Raw genomic sequence first — 20892 nt, 5'->3', positions numbered from 1 at the left:
CAATTTTAAAAACGTTAGGGAGAAGAGCACAAGATTGAATTAAATTTCCCGCCATGGAAACGCGCAAGCGCGCAGGGTAGGGGTATGGTAGCGGTGCCGGTGGGAGCGGCGCACAGGAATAAACCTAATGTTTTGAGACGATATTTGAAGAAGCACAAGATTGTGACATTTTTAAATATCCCGACGCTTCAAAATTATGCTTGTTACACAAAATATTTACAAAACCAAACGTTTCGTTGATTAACGAAATGGAAGTCGCGGTTGCTGCCACAAAGTTGTCTTGACTCTGCTTATCTAGGTGCTGTACTGGAGTGCCATCTATCGACCGACACTACCGGCTGCACTGATTGCAGGAAAGGTGGTTCCTGTCCGTGCTTTTCGTGTGCGGTGGTTGTGCGGGTCTGTGATCATGTATCCAATTTTATTTGTTCTAGGTAGGTGATCTAACCTCCATAACTTTTCCTTGCTTCACAAAACTGCCTTCGACATACTTGAAGACGAGCTTGAGTGCGAAAAGCGCATACTGCTTCGGAGTCACCTGAACCTGTGTCACATGATTCTGGATCATGTTTGCTTTGCACGAACTGCAAATGACACAACTGTAGTGCTGTGGTGATTGAAAAGAATTCGCGCGTTGCAGCTAAGTTTACGAGCTTTCGTTTAGTTATTGTATTGCAAGTGCATAAGCAGTCGTTTTTCCAGGCGTTTCGTTAGTAGCTTTGTTTTCTTCAGCTGCACAAGACTTTGTTATGGAGTTATGAAATCGCCATTTACTTCGTTAGAACACGTTAACAACTATGCGTGGTAGTGTAAAGGTTTGGAAAACGTTCAATCTGTCACACAATGCACTATTTTTCCAGCGTGCATGACAACGGTGGTCAAATGCTCGGATAAAGTCTTCCTCCCCCTAGTTCCGGAAGCAGTAAAATTTACTTCTGGCGATGCTATCAAGTCTTCTCAGTTGGCCGACGTCCTCTCAGGCATTATGGGGTATTCAGTAAGGACGGTAAGTCTGACACAAGATATCCAACAAAACTTACATTCTGGATCCAGCCATCTATATGATGTTTGTTTTTGTTGCTTTCACGTTTACAACGAGACAGGACGACCCCTGGAATGCATTAGCCCCCGTTTTACCATTCCAATCACCACGCACAGCTGTCATTCTGGACCTCGATGGATACGACCCAGACACAGTACTTGATGTCTCCGGTCCAAACTTCCCCCTGGAAAATGTGAGTGCATGCAGATTGGTGCTTTATGAGGAAAATATTTACGTTACATCACTCCATAATGAGTTGACAAAGTTGCTACATTCCAAGTCACCAATAACTTGAACGACTTTGCCCTTTTTTCTTTCTGACATGTATTCCGCGCTTCCTGCGCAATTTTTGTACATCCCTTTTGGTATTCGTACTAGACTGCTTAACTGGCACCATTTTTAGACCTGCGCTAAGCCCGGTGTTCCTTTGCTACACCTGCCTGGGTCCAACCATACGGCTCTGTACCGTACCCCGAGAAATTTCCAGGTCTCCCAGTTCAGGCGCAGCCCAAGCCCGAGAAGTTTCTAGGCAACCCGGCCCACCCATCGACTACAGAGTAGTGGGCTTTAAAAGTTAGCCATGGCTAACGTACGAATAATGTCGTTACAAATTTGTACGTCCGATGGATATCCTCAGAATATCCATCGGGCATATGAACCTGTTTGGACATTATTCGTACATTATTCGTAATTCCAGATATGTGTGTATTTCTATCAATGAGTGACACTCATTCAATACCATGCTTTGTAATGGGATCGCCAAATATGTGCTTCATTGTGTGCATCTTTTTGTCTCTGCCTACACCTTGGTTGCTTTGATCTGCATCAATTACAAGAATGTTGATCCAGAAGACCAATTTCAAATCCTCATGGAAAGAACAAGTAAGCGGTTCTCTGACAAGGGCCCTGTGGTATTCTACATGAAAACAGGAGAGCAGGTATGCTATAGCATAATATGTTACTGTGTAGTGTTGTTATCTTAAAGGAGTAATGAAAGAATGTTTGGCATTGCTTGAGAGCCATGCTTGAAGTAGGAAGCTTCACTTTGAGCATGAAGCGAAGCCCTGACTTTTTCTCTAAATGGCCAAGCTTGACCAAAAACGAAAAATTCCACTTTCACAAAAAACAAACTTTCACTGCTCTGTTAAATCTTGATATGAATAATAAAGTAACATAGCAGATAAAGCTATATCTTTTCATAATTTCCTGTTTATTACCTGCAGTTTATATAGCTATCGATCTAGTAAAATTTTGTGTAGGTCAATTCACTTTACTATAATGCTGCTGTGCGCTACCGTACATCATTTCACTGTAGCGTGGTCACCATTAGTAGTCCGCAACTTTGTTATGTCTGTTCAACCTCATATTGCAACTAGCAGGAGATGTTGTTGTGTCTTTCTTCAACCGTGTCTCCCTTTGCTTCTCAGCTATATGACCACAAGAGGGCTTATCCAGATTTGCTGCTGTCTGTGTCCCCAGAGGCAGACACTCGTCTCAGCGAGTCTACAAAAGATTCCGACTTGGGCAAGGCTGTGCATGATGGTATTTTCAATTGCAGCCTTTCTGGAGATGATCGGTTTCTGACCGAGCTATACACTGCTATTAAGGTCATTGAAGAGGTGAGCGTGAATTGTGAACCTGTTTAGGAAGTGTGCATGCTGTATAGGAAGTAGTAAGTCGTGCACAACAGTCTGAACAAAGGTACAGCAGGCACTCATTCAGAACAAACTTTGCTGCACTGAATGTGCAAGTTGAGAAGACAAAAAAAAACTAACAGGGGCATAGATGGGTAGAAATCCAGCGAACCGGTAGAGATGTAGGAAGGGAGTTGCCTCAGGACAGAAGCCGCCGATGTTTCGAACAGAGACTGTTCTTCTTCTGGGCACCGTCCTCATCATTTGCATGGTATTTAAAGGTGTGATATTTGAAACTACGTTCACATAATCCCCTCCACACTCTAACAAAGCAGCCATTCACTCCGGCCGTAGAAGCCCGTTGACGGGCTGTTGACCCACAATTCGCATGAACCTTTAAACACGTCACACCTAATCCTTTAAATACCATGCCAATGATGAGGACGGTGCCCAGAAAAAGAACAGTCTCTGTTCGAAATATCGGCGGCTTCTGTCCTGAGGCAACCCTCTTCTATAGTTATTTTCATGTAGAACTGTGTCTCGGTGATGTCAGAAATGGAATAAGGCTGTTTATGCAGTCATTTATTGAGTGTGATATCACAGCACATTGCAGAAAGAGTGAAATCGTACATAACACATGCACGACAACATGATTTTAAATTCCGCGTTAGTGCTGCAGAGCAACTGTGGCTATGAGCGCCGTACAGACATGGACAGATGGAGAGGGAACAGCAGGCAGGAGTGGAGACAGAGGGATTAGTATTTATCCTGGGCTGACTTCAGGGGGAACTGTGCCGACGTTCATCCGGAAAGTCTGCCAGAAAACCCAGGAGCAACCCCAGACAGCACAGCCGGTGCGGGGATCTCAACCCACGTCACCTCCCAGTCTCAGTGTGGAAGGCGTTCATCCTAACCACCTACAAAGCTTGACATGCGGTGGCCAGATAAAATTTTTTATGAGGACAATGTACGCACTCAATCTGCCGACCAGCCTCTGCGGATCAGTTAGTAGCGTGCCCGCCTACTGACACCAAGGTTGCCGAATCGATTTCGACATAAGATGCCAGCATCTTGGTGGCAGGGTACAAGTGGCTTGGCGCGCCGAGCTTTCAGCACACATTACAGACACCCTCGACTAGGCAACACTAATCCACAGACCGGCCACCGCGGTGTCGCTCGTGATCGTAGTTTTTCTCGCGACATCAGGCCACGAGTCATCATCACGAGCCGCCGAATGTTGTGGGCACTGTTGTTGGGGCGAGCCTCCAACCAGACGTAGTGGGCAGCCAAGGGAGGTGATGTTCTCGCTTTTGGATGCGTGTAGATTGAAATAGCAGGTGAGCATGATGGGCAAGTTGTGGCTAGAAAGCGACTGATGTGGCCTACATTGGAGCTGTCCACAGTGAGGTAGTACGACGTAAATGGCCACAAATAGTCATCAACCCGTGTGGATATAGTGTATGGATAGGATGTGTGGAATAGTTGTCACCTCAGGCCCACAGATGTCTCCACATCACGATTTTGATGCCCTTCTGACTGTGTCTGCCTCCATTGTTTGGGATGGTCATGAGAATATGCGGAGTCACCATGGCCATGGTGCCGTCCCTATTGTAGATCTTTACGCTGCCTATCCTCACTTTGTCTCACATAAACTGTTATCCATTTCAATCAATTATGGTGACTCCTGGACCTGCTGAGCCAGGTTTCGTGGAAGACTGGCTGCCCAGTTGCGCGATACTCCAAGTATGTACCTAGTGAGTACAAGCGCTGCTTGTTGAATGACATTAGGGACATTGATGGCTTGCCTGGCGCGATGGCAAGGAACCTCTGGTCGGCGAGATGTCACAGTTCCACAATCTTGGGCAAGTTGGTGCGATTGGCATGATAGAGCTTGAAGTCGCCTCTGACATTGGTGAAGTAGAACCCATCGATCGATGTGTCTTGCAGCAGAGCCACATACGCAACCTGCTGATCCAGTGCCCTGCTTAGGTCAAAGACAATTTTGCTGAATTGACCACCTTGTGGATGGTGAGCGCACAAGCCGGTGACGACAAGAATTGCACTCACTTGCATTTGGTGGTCGGTGAGAGAATGAACATCACATGCTCCCTCCTGATTGGCACACAGTAACGAGACAGCACACCATGCATACTGACGATGGTGGGACACATCTTGACACATTAGTCTGACAATCTAGAATCTCTCTAAGTGGAGCTCCTAGAAAAGAAAATTGGTTCCACTTAACCAACAGTGCATCTTTGTACAGTTTAGCATTCAACAGTTATTGTTCATTTTGAATTTGTGATAAATGATGCATTAAGCAATATTAGGAGTCATTATCTTTGCAACAGTATGCAACAGTATGTGATAAGTGCATGAGTACTGGAGAGAAAAAAACTACTTTCCGTTAACAAGATTTATTTACAAATGCTTAGACTATGTGCATTTTGGGAAGTAGCCTAGCTTATTTACACGTACACAACTATGTTGTTAGCTGCAGAAGAAATCATCCAAAGTGTTTTGCTTGGCTTTTAGAAAGTGTTTGGCCATTACAAAGTCAGTCACTGACATAATGACGACATGTACGATTCATAACCTACCTCTGATGCAAAAAACTTCCTAAGTGTATCAGCACCTTTAAGGGCTTCACAACAAGACACATTTTTTTGTTCTGGCTCGGTTTTATCCACCTCACTGCAGTCCTCATCTGTAGAATATGAATCCACAGCCTCTGCAATAATGTCCTCGTGCGTATCTTGATGGCAAGTAGCTATTTTGTTAACTTCTATGTAGTTGGCCAGACTACGAATGGGTCCTACCATTTCCAGCACGATGGCTGCTCCATCCATCGAAGCAAAACTGTCCACCTTCTCGTCCGGAAATGGCCCGTCCAGAAATGGCACGTCCAGAGCATAGGGGAGCAGCACCCTCTCTATGACCTCTACGTAATGCAGCCGACATGACCTGAGCAGAGCTCGGACTTAAGCATTATCGAAAACATCTGGGGCCGTTTGCATAAAGCGGTTTGAGATCGATCTCACACAAGAGTTTGATCTCAAGCTCTTACTCAGCGTCTGAGCCGGTTGCATAAAGCAAACTTGAGAGCAAAGATGAGATCGCGCCTTAGCAGGTTCTCGTGTAATGTTCTCGGATTTTGAGAAAGCTAACTACCATGCTCAAGTGGGTTCTCGATTTGAGAATGGCTGCTCAGCTTTCAATACAGACGGTAGAGCCTCTTGATCTGGCACTCACATGTAGCTATACAGTTGAACCTCTATATAACGAATTTGTAAATGCTGACTCTTTGTTTCGTTAAATCGAGATATTCGTTAAATGGAACACGCCAAGTTAAACGAAGATGGCCGCCGCACTACCAGCGCCGCGTGTTCCGCAAAACGTCATTTGTCATGAAACAGGTACTAAGGTAAGAAGGGCACAAAATATCAAGCTTTATTCATTACATAATGCTAGGTAACACGTAATTTGTGCGCAGTGTCGCTCTGAGCGTTCATTACCTTTGTAACTCCGGATGAACCTCGACTGCTTTTTCCTACGCGCTCGCGTATCGAAGTTTCTTTGGTTCACTTTCACTCATGACGTCCGGAAAGAACAAGAGTACGCTGCCGAAAAGAACGAGAAATGGGTACATGTCGCGTAGACCCCTGCGCCGATGGAACCTTGAACGGCAGCGGCATCGCGGCATCATGCCCATTTTACCACCGTCAGCATTAGCGGCGCGAACAAAAAAAAAAGTAATGAAAAGGCACAAAACCACAACGTACTGTCGTCGTCATCAACACAAGCAAATGTAGAGGACGGTGGTCTTCCTCTACATGAGCCCCGACCGGCGATGATGGTATGCCACGGAGAGGCGATGACGGCGGCCTATCTCCATGGCCGCGCCGGTGGAACTGAGGCAGGTGCTCCAGGCGCGTGTCCATCTTCGTCGTTGTCCACGGCCCGCTACAGGGCTCCCCCCTCAGACGCGGAGCGGCGATAAGAAAGATGGAAGAATCACGTCTATACCGGAGGGAGAGAGCGAGAGCGGCCGTGGATGACGTGCACTACTGGACGAATTCGTGGGACGGCACAATACCCGTTGCGTGAAGCTCTCGATGAGCGAGGCAGATGAAGGGCGAATCGTTGGGCGTCAGAGTCGTGGCCTGGGGTGCCGGAACCGGCACGGGAGTGTGAGCTCATAGGGTCCCAGGAAGTGATGCTGCGTACCCGTGAGGACTGCCGTGAAAACTGCCGAGACGCCGGCTAATGCGGGCCGTGGCGTCGGCGGCCGCGACTGCCGAAACCGGCAGGCGAGCACTTTGCTCTGTTGTCGCGGCCGGCTGCGAATGAGCGTCGAGAGGCGGAAGGGATGTGGCGGGTAGTGACTGTGCCGGGGTCCGTGCACAGCGCAGGGCGGTCCCCGGGATCCGTCAAGCGATGGTCGGTTAGACGATCGTATGACCAGTGAACGGTCGGAGCGTTGCATGGTCGTCTGAACTGGTACCGTGGAGGGGGGCGGTACGTGAGCGTCGGTGCGTCAGTCGACAGGAGAAGGGCAGTCGTGATGCTGTCGTCGTGAGCCGGACGGTGAAATGCTGCACGGCTGCAGAGGTGGGCGGGGCCGTGCTGGACGGTGAGGCCGCAGACGGAAAGGCGCCGGGTACGTTAACGGCGGGGTTTGCATGCGGTGGGTCCATGTATAGGGCGCTGTGGTAGTGCTCGTCGAAGGCGTCATCAGGAATTTGGGATAGTAAAGAGTCGAATTGCTCCGAACATGGTGTTCGTTGTTCGGGTCACCAAATGTAGAGGACGGTGGTCTTCCTCTACATGAGCCCCGACCGGCGATGATGGTATGCCACGGAGAGGCGATGACGGCGGCCTATCTCCATGGCCGCGCCGGTGGAACTGAGGCAGGTGCTCCAGGCGCGTGTCCATCTTCGTCGTTGTCCACGGCCCGCTACACAGATAAGACTTCGCGAGGCGTGAGCAAAAAATGTCAGCAATGCGTGTTTTCTTGTCCGAAAACGGGTGCGAAGAGAGCCTCGCATCGGCGCACCGATTACCGGCAGAGGCTAAGCACACGTCGGCCCGTCCGCGCCCCCAGCACGTGACAACCGAAGTAACCAACGAAAACTCGCGTAAAACCTATGGAGAAGGAAAGTTTCTCCTCCTTTTCTTTGTGGTTAAGGGGTAAAGACACGCGCAGGAGAGCCCGGGGACTTCGTTAAATGGAGGTGACCAAACGAACGTATTTCGTTAAATCGAGCTCAAAAATACATTGGCGTCTATGGGGACGCGCTCGTGCAACGGAAATTTTTCGTTAAACGGAGGATTTCGTTAAATGGACGTTCGTTATTGAGAGGTTCAACTGTAGTTGCTTTGTAATGGACTGGTACATTGTGTTTCGCTGCGTTTGTTGTCAAATTGAAAATTATTGACCTAATGACATCCATTTGTTTGTCAACTTCGCGTGCCAGTTGTAACCTTCCGTCTGTCTAATTTGGGTTCCGTTTCATCGCCGTTCAACCGCTGAGAGACAGCGACGGGATACAGACGACAGAGCACACGAAGCTTGAGATCCATTTTATTGAACAGAAGTGCTATGCAATCTGATGAAGTTACTGAAGTATCTGTGTGCAAACGCAGTTGTATCAACTTGCACACTGAATAAAACTCGGACGACAGAATCTGTCACCACTTTGAAAGCCGTATGCTTGCATGCCTTCCGCAGATCAAATGATGCTACGCGAACATATTGCACTGCACAGATTCGCGACACAGTAATATTTGGCCCTGCCTCCTATAGTTTGACGGGACTGACAAGAGTCAAAAGACAACGGCCGCGACAAATAAACAATAATCCGTGTGTCGTAGAAGTAACACGCTCCGACATCCAAGTTGTACGGAGCACCTCTATCCTTCATGCTATTGGACGGTTTGAGCGCATGACGTGGTTTCCGCTCGGCAGTTGCCGTGCTGCTGATCTCAAGTTCGGTCTCACTTAGTACGAGACGAGAACGGTCTCAAAATGGTTTATGCAATCATCTCGGACTCAAGTTCGAGTCTTTACTCATTTGAGCACAAACTCACCGTGAGATCGTTCTCATCTCAGTTTTGTTTTATGCAAACGGCCCCTGGGGAGTCCTGAAGAATAGAATGAGCAATAGACGGATGCCTACAAGGAGCAAAGATGCACTCTGAGAATTTATAGAAGCAGAGTGGTCCTTACAACGTGAAGACGTGGAACCTTGTCTGTCGGCCATACGCATCCATGCCTATGCGCATGGCCTCCGTTATTGCTGCGAAAGCGGGGCCAACAAAGTATTAAAAGAACATCTTATCCCCCTTTCTCTTTTTGTTTGCGCTCAAGGATACACGTTCTTTTCTTCTGTTTTTGTCGAATAAAAAAAGAGATGAAAGAACGGTAAGTCACAGCAGCCCGTTGTTGCCTCAATTCATCGTAGCACCCCGTTATCTCCACGATAGCAGAGATACTCCCTTCCCACGATAGCAACTTGCATTCGGTGCAGTAGAGTGAAAACGAAACCATTTCAAAAGCAAAGTTAGCACTACTACCACAGTGGGTCGCCACAAGCGCTCTCTTCCATAACTTGAATGAGTAAACTCGCTGCTACGGTGTTTCTGTCCAGAGAAAATACGCCGCTTGCGCGTTCCGTAAAGTTTTGTTCAGCAGTGTATGTAGTACGTATGCTCAGGGTCCTTGCAAGTTTTACTGCGTCCTCGAGTCTCATCATGTTCCCTTGCTTTCCCTTCCTTCCAGGTTGGAAAGCAGACACAAAAAGGTGCAGCTCCCACAATAGTTTGGCTGAAGCTGGAAGGCTTGAGGGGAATTGTCGATCGTTACTTGGAGGAGTCCTATCAGGCATCGCATGCACAGAGATTGATAAGGACATTAATTGACCGGGTAAGTTTAATAGGACTGCTCTTTACTGAATCTCACGGCCTTCTGGTTTCATGCTGTGTCTGGCCTTTGCCTGTATGTTCTAATGAGTGGAAGCTTGTGCGCACACTGTGTTCTGGCTTGTGCAAGGCGAAGCCTTCGCTTGAACCTTGCACACTCTGCTTAGCTTTGGGCTGGGGGTGTTTGGGGGTTTGGTCCCCTTTGCGGGAAAAGTTGTACTGCGTGCCTTGATAAGGTATATTTACAACATTAACAACGTTAACAAATACCTTGCTGTTGGGTGAAAATGTCACACAGGAGCGTGAGAGAAGATATTGGAATTTTGTGGGGATGTGGAATGTGAAATAGCAGACAATATGGTGGCAGGGATGGTTTGGTTCCCTTTCATATGCTGGATGTTTGTGCATGTGTCACTGAAGAATGAGTTTTCAAACTTAAAGAATGTCCACCACCTGCTGGCAGATTGGAGCGCGTAAGCAATCAGCTTGTACTAAAGCTAAACTTGGCATCAAACATGCTGGCTACAGCTGACTAACCTTTTCAGTGACTTTTATCTTCCTTGGCGTCAGAAGTTTGCGATAAGGTCATAGAACGAATCTGTCTGATTCACTGGGGGCTGTGTTTCAGTTTCTGGGGATTTCAGTTTGCAGTGGGATATCAAACTGGAAAAAAGGATAAACCCAAGGAATCACTGGAGTTGACATTGGGATTGATGCTATGGGAACCTGGTGATGGCTTCAGCTGAGAGTTTTCGACAGTGAGGTTGACTCTTTGCCCGAGGAGCCCTGTTTGAAAAAAAAGAAAAAGAGCCAAATTTGCAGTTTTTTTCTTTTTAGACGACGATATCGTACCAAGGCTCTCAAATGCGGTGGTATGATTAATGGGGAGTTGACCTGTCGCAAAGATGGGGAGCCCAAATGACCTCCAAATATTAAGCAACTCATGGGTATTAAAGGTACTCATATTCTCAGTAGCACTAGTTGAAGTTGGCGATAACATTCTCTTGAGTATGAGGAAGCACACAAAAGGATGATGCGAAAGAACAACTCAAACCAGCAACGTGTAACCTACACCAGCTCGCTTGCTTTCTACTCCTCTGTTCATAGCAGTTGTATTGAATTTGATGTGCAAAACACTTAGGTACCCATAGAGTATGTCACACTCTCTACTGCATAATTAGAACCTGAAGTTTTAGTGTCTTTCCCCGAATTTGCACCCCAAATTGAAGGTTGCCTCTTTAGGGTGATACCCCATTTTTACCTGGCAAATAGCTCACACTAAGACATGTGTAGGAATGTGCTCTAACTTGTTTAGCAGCAAATGGAGTTACGTCACCGTTTATACCAAACCAGTACAGTACGGTTTCAGTAGCTGAGCCCGATCCCTCCCCGATTTTTACTCCCCGAATTTAGAAAAAAATATTTCCCGAAAACTTCTGGCTAGCCATTGTTATGGCAATAACATCTCCTTGAGTTTGAGGAATTCAGGACAAGGACAATTTCGACGGAGAACAAAATAACGGCGTTTCTTCATTGAAATTGTCCTTGTCCTGGAGATGCTACCGTCAACCACCAATTACATCAGCTAGCTTGCATGCTGTTACTTTGTAAAAACTGTGCTTTAGCTCTGCACGTGTCATCATTATGCTGCTCATGTTGGCAGTTCGAGCTTAACCACTACATGTTTGTTGCGTGTTGCTAATTCTGTAACTTTTTATGAGCATAGATAAGGGGGGCACTTTACGCTTGAATGGGTATATATACTGGCAGTACTTATTATAGGGGCACAAAAATGCAAAAACACCTTGTTCTGAAATGAAAGTAAAATTAGTTCACTGGTTATTTTTCAATGCCAGCTTACTGAACTGTAGGCCATAACAGTAATCCCAAATGTTTCAGTGACAACAATCATTTTCACGTCCTTTGGACAGCGACGCAAGCATGCCTCATAAGTCGCACTTTGTGTTTCACTGCAACTTCTCCATGGCATGGCATGGCATGTGCCGCATGGACTAAAAGCACCCGATGTAACCCGATGTTCATTGCGTAGTGCCGGGGCAAGAAAGAATCTGCCGTAATTCCAATTGCAGCTTTGTAACAGAATTGAAGTTTTCACTTACGACAAGTGCAAAATTAACTAAGCGTGCAACGTAATTTGAAGTGAACTTGTGGTGGCATTTTAGCGCCTCTTTAAAATGCGGCCCCATTCTCTTTGCAGGCAAAGAAGATCCTCAGCCAAAGCCATAACCAAAGAGCTGTCCTGATGGTAATCACACAGAATGATAAAAATGCGGCATTGATTCGAAAGGGCAGGTCACTACTTCAGGAACCTGTGCAGTTATCTGAGGTATGTGTCTCTCCCTGCTACATTAAGTGTTAAGTTTATGTATTTACTTGTGAGACCATCACTTATAAAAGCGATACCTGTGCCAGAAGAAAGAGGAGCAACGAACGATTCACTGTAATGATGTGTGCAAATGCGACTGGTACGGAACGATGTTATGTATTCTTGCTCAGCAAAGCAAGCAAACCTTACTGTTTTTATGGCAATCACGACCTTCCTACAAAGATTACAAAAAGAGGTGGATGTCAACAGATATTTTTTTTCAAATTAGGTTTGAGATATTGTGCGGCTTTTAACAGCCGCAGCCACAGAGGTAATTGAAGTAACAGCACTATTAATTTAACTACGCATAACTGACGGGGATTATATGCACGCGAATTCGAAGATGTTCGCGACACGTAACAATGATGGTCCCTCACCACATTGTTCTCTCGCCTTCAAGCTTTTCCGAGTTGTAAGCCAGCCTCGATGGCTCAGTCGATAACATGTCTGCCGGCTGATCCGAAGATTGTGGGTCCTAACCCAGCCGAGGACAGTAGCGACTTGGTCTAAAGGTACAAGTTGTTGAGACATGGCATCTTCCGCAAGGGATGTTAAATATCGTGTGTCGTGCGTCGAGATTTTGGAGCACGTTAAAGAATCCTCGGGTGGCCAAAATTAATCCACAGACCTGACCACTGCAGTGTTGCTCATGATTGATCACTGTTGTCGCATGATGTAAAGCCCCAAATTATTATTATTATTAGTTTATACATAAGTGAGCAGGCACACGATCTGTTGCCACGCCATCGTCTATTAGATGCAGACTTGGACATGACTTTAATAATACTGTTCTCAAGTTACTCTACCTCAACTACTTTTGGGAGCAGCTTGGTGTCTTACAGGATATTCTTAAACCAGTATTTAGTATCTTCAATAATTTTTACCAGAAGCTTGTACTCATTTCTTGAGTTACTCCTAAGATACATTTGCTCGCCACCTTTCCATGTATAAATGAACTATGTTCTTATTAGTATTATACTTCTTTCCATTTATTTTTTATTTTGGAAGACAGGAAAGTTAAGAAAAATATCAAATTTGTCTGGTACGGTTGGGTACTATGCCACACATCTACATACATTTCATCAAAACTTTTCAGGGGTATGCCTGTCATTCTGCGGTGTAGCCTGCAAAAATGCAGAAGACGTGTGTTGCTTTAGGTTTAGTGTACAGTCTAAACTCATTACATGCTTATGGCCATTCCCGCAAATTTTGGTAATGAAGCAAATTGTTATATTAATGAGCACCACATGTTGTGAGTCTCATCACACCGTAAAGTGAAAACCGCCTGAAAAGTGTAATACTGTTACATAAGTTGGTAACAGAACTCGAATAATGAGGCAATGAGGCAGGAATAATGAGGCGTAAATATGTTTGCTTCGTGCAATTCCCAGGCTGACACATATACGCTACTTCATACCGACAGTTAACTCTGTTCGTTTGGCTTCTTCTCAGATATGGTCGGTAAATGCCGTATGACTGCTGCAGGTCACTATGACCATATTACCACGGACACTGTTTTCTTAAGCATGTCAGACAGAGGGGCATCATGAGTAACACCAAGAACGGGGCCGCGTTATGGCAGCTATAAGTCACGAGAACCGCTGGTTCAGTGACTAATGGTCATAGTAACAAGGGTAAAATACACATGTTGGCCCCTAGTTGTACTGAAAATACCAGTCATTGTCATGTAACGAAATGTCATATTAATGAACAAAAGTTACATGTAGAGGTCACTGGGAGGGAATGGTTCCTGAGAAAAGGGGTTATAAGGGCAGGAATGTCATATTAACGAGGTTCGACTGTATATGCAGGACAATGGCTGGCCTGAAGGTCATGTCAGTGAACATGCATATGACCATGAGTAGGGATGTCATATTAGTGAGTGTCATATTAACGAGGTTCGACTGTACATGCAGGACAGTGTGTTGGCCTGAAGGGCATGTTAGTGAATAAGCATATGACCATAAGCAGGGATGTTGTATTAGCGAGTGCCGTATTAATGAGGTTCGACAGCACATGCAGGACAGTGTGTTGGCCTGAAGGGCATGTTAGTGAATATGCATATGACGATAAGTAGGGTTGTCATATTAGCGTGCGTCATATTGACGACGTTCAACTGTATACACTGTACATTGTGTTGACCTGAAGGACATGCTAGTGAATGCTTAGACTCTGTCAAAGCTAGGGAAGAAGAACGGTGTTTCATAGGGCATCAGGAAGCACAGCATCCTTTGAACGCGGCATTAGGTATCTGAAAAAAGACTTTGTTGTCCGCGGAGGAGAGCATGTGCAGAGACGATGTCGTAGGAGAATGAAGGTGTCAGTATGATGTATGCTCTTACCTCTCTTGTTTGTGTTTGTGACAGTAAATTTCACAGGTTGCAAATTGATAGTATACTATCCGGTGTATAATATACACATTCATCAGTGTAGTTACTGCAGCAAGGATCGCTGCTGTGAACGGGGGTTCATCGAGATACTCGTCGCTGCCATTGTTTTTACCTTCTTCTTTTTTCTTTTTTTGTGTTGTTGATGTCAAACACTACTTTGATGCCATCTTTGCGAAATTAAGCGCAAAACTGCGACGCAACGTTATTGATTGACGAAGTTGTGTCTTCGCGTGTACTACATAAACACATCTGTCGTAGTAACATTATTGACATCCTCACTTGGAGTTGAGGATTACGCTTCAGTATTGCTGATATTCAAAAGTATTCATAGTTCAAGACGAGCATATTGAAAGATGAGTTCTAGCAACACGTCTGGGGCGGAGTGTTTGGTTTCGGACGTGCACAAATAAGCTCATGCCTTTCCACACGTGTTTCTGCGCATGCATCGTGACCGAAATAGCCTCCGTTGCGTAACACACTACGAAATATAAAGCGAGGGAGCACAATGTACAGGTGTATTTCTGGCACTCGGGGAGACTGTCTCAAAAACCATGCAGGCTTGAGGCGAAGTGAATGCTAATAATCAATAGAGCCTGAAGTTTACGGGAAATATTTTTTTCGAAATTCAGGGGGTAAAAATCGGGTAAATAAACGAGCGCACTAAATTCATGCGAATTCGGGTGGAAAAACTTCCAGTATGCTAAATTCGGGGAGAAATCGGGCTCAGCTACTCAAACTAACTGTAGTGGTTTGGTACAAACGGTGATGTAACTGCATTTGCTGCCAAACAATTAAGTTATTGCCTTCCTACAGATGTCCCAGTGAGGGCAGTTCGCCGGGTAAAAATCGGGTTTCACCCTAAATAGGCAACCTTCAATTCGGGGAAGAATCGGGTAAAACCCTAAAAATTCAGGCTCTAATAATCAAGCATGTCTTCCGAGGAACGGTCCAAATTATTTGACAAGCAAGTACGTTGGTTGTTGTTTCTATGGGGCATCCGACAATACCGATATAGTTTTGTTCGAAAAAATGGAAAGTCCGAATTATCGGTCGGTGACCGTGCTTTCTCGAAAGTAAGGAGTTACTTGCGTGAGTATTTAGTACTCTACTCATTTGTTTTTTGCCTGGTACGCAGTAACTTAATTTGAATATTTTTTTAGCATCTTGTACGAGCCTGATTAAACATTTTGTTTTCCGTCTGCAGGAATCGCTACGTTTTCAAGAGCAACGACTCATGGCAGCAGCGGAGTGGAACCTCGCTGTGGACACAGACCCAGACTTTCACGTCTCTTTTGCTTTGCTGGCTTTTGTCAGCATCTCTCTGATTCTCATGGTGTTTGGCATCAGCGTAGGCCTTTGGTTCATCGACCCGGGAAGGGATTCCATCATTTATCGGTTGACACTGCAGCGCGTCAAGAGGGATTGAATGTGAAAATTGTGTGTATTTAATGTACATGTTGTGAGTCTTGACTATGAGTGAATGTTCAAGAAATTCCTGGATGTGGAAATCAAGTTCAGTACATGTACAGTAGAACGTGCTTGGTGTATTAACTAAGGTACCCTTGCTTTGACATTTATTTATGTTGGTTGATATAGCAGCGGTCTGTCCCTGTGTCATTAGACCACAAATGGTTAGCTATCGGACAGCACACACAAAATGGAACTGCGAAGGTTTTAATGCTGGTGTTTATGTGCATCTTGCACTGTTATATTATTAATTTAGGATTAGCTGTCTGGTTGCTGCACAGTTGAGGGTAGTAATGAATTAGGCCAATTTTTGCATTCTAATATTGAGCAACAAACTATTGTAGCAAATATTTACGAAACTCCTTTCATTCTCCAGTATTATTACACAGCAGAAGCAAGTTAGCATGTGCAGACAGGTGTGTATATGCACAAGGATGGCATGTTCTGCAACATTCACATTGGCCAAACAATTGGCTTTTTTGTATAGTCCATAGCAGTCTAGTCAGCTGCATCAGAACATCAGACAATGTCTGAGGGGATCAGCTAGATCTCTTTCTCTCCCTCTCCCTTTTTTTCTTAATGTATGCATTTCATCTGCTTAACAATCTTTGTAAATAAAATTGTTTGGGCCTGTATATGATGCGAGTCATGTCCCTGCAGTGGCATACCCAAAGGGAGGGGGGTTTTGGGGGGGGGGGGGGGCTATTCCATCCCCCGGAATCCTACCCAGGGTGAAATCCTCCTCCACGTGTAAAGATTTTGTAGGATCCCTCCTGAAATATATCTCTTGCTAAGTTGCTGTGTCCCTGCATTTCGGAATGTTTAAGGAACTCTCTGTAAGCTTGCTCGAAATTGATTTTGCTCCAAAGCGATATTAAAGGGAGAGGCGGTAGAGGTACTGAGAAGAGAGGGTGTGCGATCCCTCTTGCTCTGGAACCTGACAAGGAAAAATACATACGGCTTTCACTCAACAGCCTCGATTTAGATGCTCCCTGCATCACGGTAGTTGCCTTGACACTCGGTGAAGTTGCTTCAGGGTCCGTATCCGCATGCGGCACACACGTGCGGAAACCGCCTGCGGGCTGCCGCTAAGCGGCAAGAAAGAGTGCTTGCCGCCCAGCAGCCTCTGTCGCCCACGGTTTCCGTGGCTCTCAAGATATCGACGCTGCAGACGCTGTCAACGTGCTACAGAGTGAGTGGGTGGCCGGAAGAAAACAAGAGTGTGACGCAGTCTCCGTTGGTCACCTGATTGGACGATAGAAGCGCGGCGTACCGCTAAAAATAGTGCATTGCGTGGTCGAGGAAAAGCGGAAGCGGCTTCTTCCGCACCGCGGCAAGAATTTTATGCTCTACATGCGTGTTACCGCACGCTTCTGCCGCATGCGGCTACGCGGCCTCACGGGAGTGTTCTGCAAATCATGGGAGAGGGCGATGCAAGGAAAGGAGCACGCACGTGCAAGTAGGCCAGCGCCCCCTGGAAAAGCCGCGATAACGGAGATAACCGGTGCTGTTATCTCCACGCGCTTCGAATTTTACAGCTTCCTCTGTCATAGTCATGCTGGATGTCCGATCCCTTGCCACGCGCGTTTATCGTGAAAAAGTCAGGAAAACGTGGAGTGTGCAATCAATGTTTTAAAAAGGTGATCGTTTCATGTGAGCAGTCCGCATACCATCTGCGTGCCACGGTGATGGTGGTGTTGGTGAAAGGGAACTCCGTTGTCGGCCTCACAGAGGTAGGCAACGTCACGACTGACGCCCTGGGCCGACTTCTAAGGGAACTGTGCCGACATATGTCTGAAAGCGTCTGAGGAAGCGTGCCACGCAACACATATTGACAAGGTGAGTAAACATTTTAGCATTGATATCTGGTTGTGGCTTTGCCATGCGCTAAGTATTAGGAAGAGTGCGAAAGAAAATACGTTGGTTTGCGCATGTGCGCAGAGAATTGCATTAGTGGCACGGACAGTTCTGTCCGTAGCACCAATGTAGGGAACAGAGGTGACATAGGAGAAGAGGAGGAGGCGTCTGGCTTCCGTTCCAATATTCTCACTCCAATTTTCGTGAGAATGGAGTGCCGTAGAAGGGAGCGAAGTATATGTACATTGTTGGAAGAAGGCGTAATACTGCCTTCGAGGTTACGAAACATACCTTTGTCCTTAAAGATGAAATGCTTTCCTCGCGCGTCGTCCTAAACATTTTTCTTTCCTCTTTCCCTTTTTTAGTGCAGCGGTGCTGCTACTTCTGTGTCGTGTTAGCGGAAGCTGCTGAATGCGTATGTAAAGTTTTGTTGAGAATATTGAGGAGAGGAGTGCACACCCGAATCCCTAATACTAGCAGAGACGTGAAATTACAGTACAAAGGTCCTCGTTAGCACTTAGTTTAGTGCTCGTACACAGAGCACTGTTCGACTCATAAAAAGTACAATTTTCTGGACAGCCACAGACATGCTGCAGACTCCAAATTTCATATTGGGCCGGTACTGCCAATATTGGTCCAATATTGGGCCAACATGTTGCGCTGCTTGGGAAGCGCAACACAGCGACGCCACGTTATTGAGTGACGAAGAAGTTGCATCTTCGCGGCTACTGAACACATCTGTCGTAGTAACATCATTGACATCCTCACCTGAAGTTGAGGATTACGCTTCAGCATTGCTGATATTCAAAAGTATTCATAGTTCAAGACACGCATATTGAAAGATGAGTTCTAGCGACGCGTCTGGGGCTCTGCGTGCGTGTTACCGCGCGTTTTTGCCGCATGTGTTTACGCGGCCTCACGGGCGTGTTCTGCAAATCATGGGAGAGGGAGATGCAAGGAAAGGAGCACGCACGTGCAGGTAGGCCAGCGCCCCCCGTGGCAAAACTGCGATAACGGAGATAACCGGTGCCGTTATCTCCGCGCGCTTCGAATTTTAGAACTTCCTCTGTCACATTCATGCTGGATGTCCGATCCCTTGCCACGCGCGTTTATCGTGACAAAGTCAGGAAAACCTGGAATGTGCAATCAATAGGGAGTTTTAGTTCCCACTACGATAACACGCCAATCGATACGATCTCGGAAAAACAGATACGACTCACGAGTCGGTGGGAATGATTCGTAAAGCGCTTGTTCGCAGTCTTAGTTTGCCGACGAAGAGTCACCGAGAACGACCCACCGATACGGAAAATCAAGCGGGACGCCATCTGTTCGCAAAAATCTTAACTTCGTTTACTAGTATCCAGTTACATTATGCGTATGAAACGCGTGTTACAGTTGTAGACCAAAATCGTTCGCAGTGCACGCAGCAAGCGAACGATATTGTTTCTGTTGTTGTCAGCCATCTTGTTTGTAAGTGAATGCTCTGCGCATGCTCCAGCTGAGTGGGAGCACGAAAACTCGCACGAAAGAAGTCCGATAAATTCGGAATGAGTGGGATTCCGATATTTTTCGTAGCCGATAGAGATCTCCGACTCAGTATACGCATGCGCACTTTGCGGAAAGCTGAGTCGGAAAGTTATCGGAGGAGCAGAAGTGGCCAACTAAAACTCCCTAATGTCTGATATCAATGTCTACAAAGTATACATGGTGACTACAAATGAAAGCTTGTAGTGCCGTCGTAGGTGCGTGGCGTATCCCGGCAAGCAGTCAATTAATGAAGTATAGGAAAAATTCATTTGCGACATAGATTCGTCTGATGCTCACACGATGCGGCGCTGGCAGGCAATAACGGGTCCCCAAAGAACAACTGCGCGTCGCTGCCCTCGTGACCGCTGCTGATGAGCCGTTTGACGTCACGCCGCGAGCCACCTGATTGGTACTAGTCTTGTCGTCACGGATTGACGTAGAGCTCACTCACTCTCGGAAGAAGCATATTCTGCAGCCAACGCCACCTACACGTGTAAGGCCTCCTCAATGCCTTCTCTCACTCCTCCGCCACGTGGACATGAAGAGTCGCGATGTCGTCTGCTTCGGCCAATCGCGGCAGACGATTACAGACTTTCTATGGATACCAATGGCTGCCCATGCGGCAGATTGTGACTCGTCTCCGTAGCTACAGCCGCCGAAAGCACTTCGTGATTGACCCACTGTTCTTGTTAAAGAGGGCATGATATCTGCCGTGCAATCCGCCGCAGCCAAATACGGGAAATCTGCACTGCTCCTTTCAAAAACCGAAGATATGTGTTCTCGCATGCGCGGCTGGATTCATGACATGCATTTGTGACGTAACGAATCAATGTATGATGTGTGTGTGAAACACTGGTAAGCAGCCCTTGAAAGTAAGAACAATGTCGTTGATACCGAGAGACCGTAATGTGCAAATAGTTGCGTGGTTGACCTTGGTGGTTTTCAAATACAGTTTTGAAATTAGTATTTCCAAGTTTCAAGTGTATTCGGGTTATGCAGATATAGAGATATACAGGTGAAGTAGCGAGTGCGAATGAGCTCCCGTTTTGCCACAGAGATGAACGTACGATTAGCCAAAATCATTTCGGGAAGGAAGATCCAATGGAAAAAAAAATATGCACCTTCGGCGATCAACCAGTCGCTGGACACGGCAGATTCGGCACTCAGCAAGAACTGGAGTTCAGTTCAGTTCGAATTTTGTAGATGTATATTTTGTTGTATATTTTGTAGATGGCGCACGGCAAACAATTTGGTAATCGTCAATCACGAACCGTTAATATTCCTAAACTAATCCTCATTGTTATTTCCCCATGTGCATGTGGGTTCCGATGAGCAAGAAGAGTAATGTATGCCTGCCGTACCTGGGCTTTCGTGCTACCTTTGTTGTGCACTTGTTCTAATGCCGAACGCATTCTATACAAATGTGGTGGAAGTCAGACAACGAACGTATCCGCCCGTCCATCACTGGCGGTCTCCTGTAAAGCGTGCTTTCACTGCGCTTGCGTAATGTACTTAGGAGAAACAAGCACGCAGTACCCATCTTCCTGGCTCCCGTAGCAGAACGTTTGCAGTTCAGAAGGAGGTTACTGCTTGTTACGGATCAATTCATATTTTGTCAACGTCTGCATTAGGGTTAGCGGCTTACGACCTCGTAAGCCCTTGGTAACT

At 46.3% G+C, this 20892-nt stretch overlaps 1 protein-coding gene across 1 annotated transcript; it reads left to right on the top strand.

Annotated features, from left to right (window-relative positions):
* The first annotated feature begins 325 nt into the window (after positions 1-325).
* Positions 326-16475, top strand: LOC135366852 (renin receptor-like). The gene is made up of 8 exons (XM_064599794.1): positions 326-434; positions 861-1006; positions 1104-1235; positions 1879-1980; positions 2470-2661; positions 9458-9601; positions 11816-11944; positions 15578-16475. The coding sequence occupies exons 1-8, from the start codon at positions 410-412 to the stop codon at positions 15797-15799; spliced, it is 1092 nt and encodes a 363-aa protein (XP_064455864.1). The 5' UTR covers positions 326-409; the 3' UTR covers positions 15800-16475.
* Positions 16476-20892: the final 4417 nt, after the last annotated feature.

Source organism: Ornithodoros turicata, chromosome 8 (assembly GCF_037126465.1).
Source record: "Ornithodoros turicata isolate Travis chromosome 8, ASM3712646v1, whole genome shotgun sequence".
NCBI lineage: Eukaryota > Metazoa > Arthropoda > Arachnida > Ixodida > Argasidae > Ornithodoros > Ornithodoros turicata.
Note: the sequence above shows the minus strand (reverse complement) of the source record. Positions and strands in the feature narration are given on the sequence as shown.

What these genes read in the sequence shown, in the direction of transcription:
- LOC135366852 (XM_064599794.1), top strand. Translation starts at nt 410, where the DNA reads ATGTATCCAATTTTATTTGTTCTAG. An exon ending in ACATGAAAACAGGAGAGCAG is followed by an intron (nt 1,981 to 2,469) that starts GTATGCTATAGC and finishes TTTGCTTCTCAG; the next exon opens with CTATATGACCACAAGAGGGC. An exon ending in CTATTAAGGTCATTGAAGAG is followed by an intron (nt 2,662 to 9,457) that starts GTGAGCGTGAAT and finishes CCTTCCTTCCAG; the next exon opens with GTTGGAAAGCAGACACAAAA.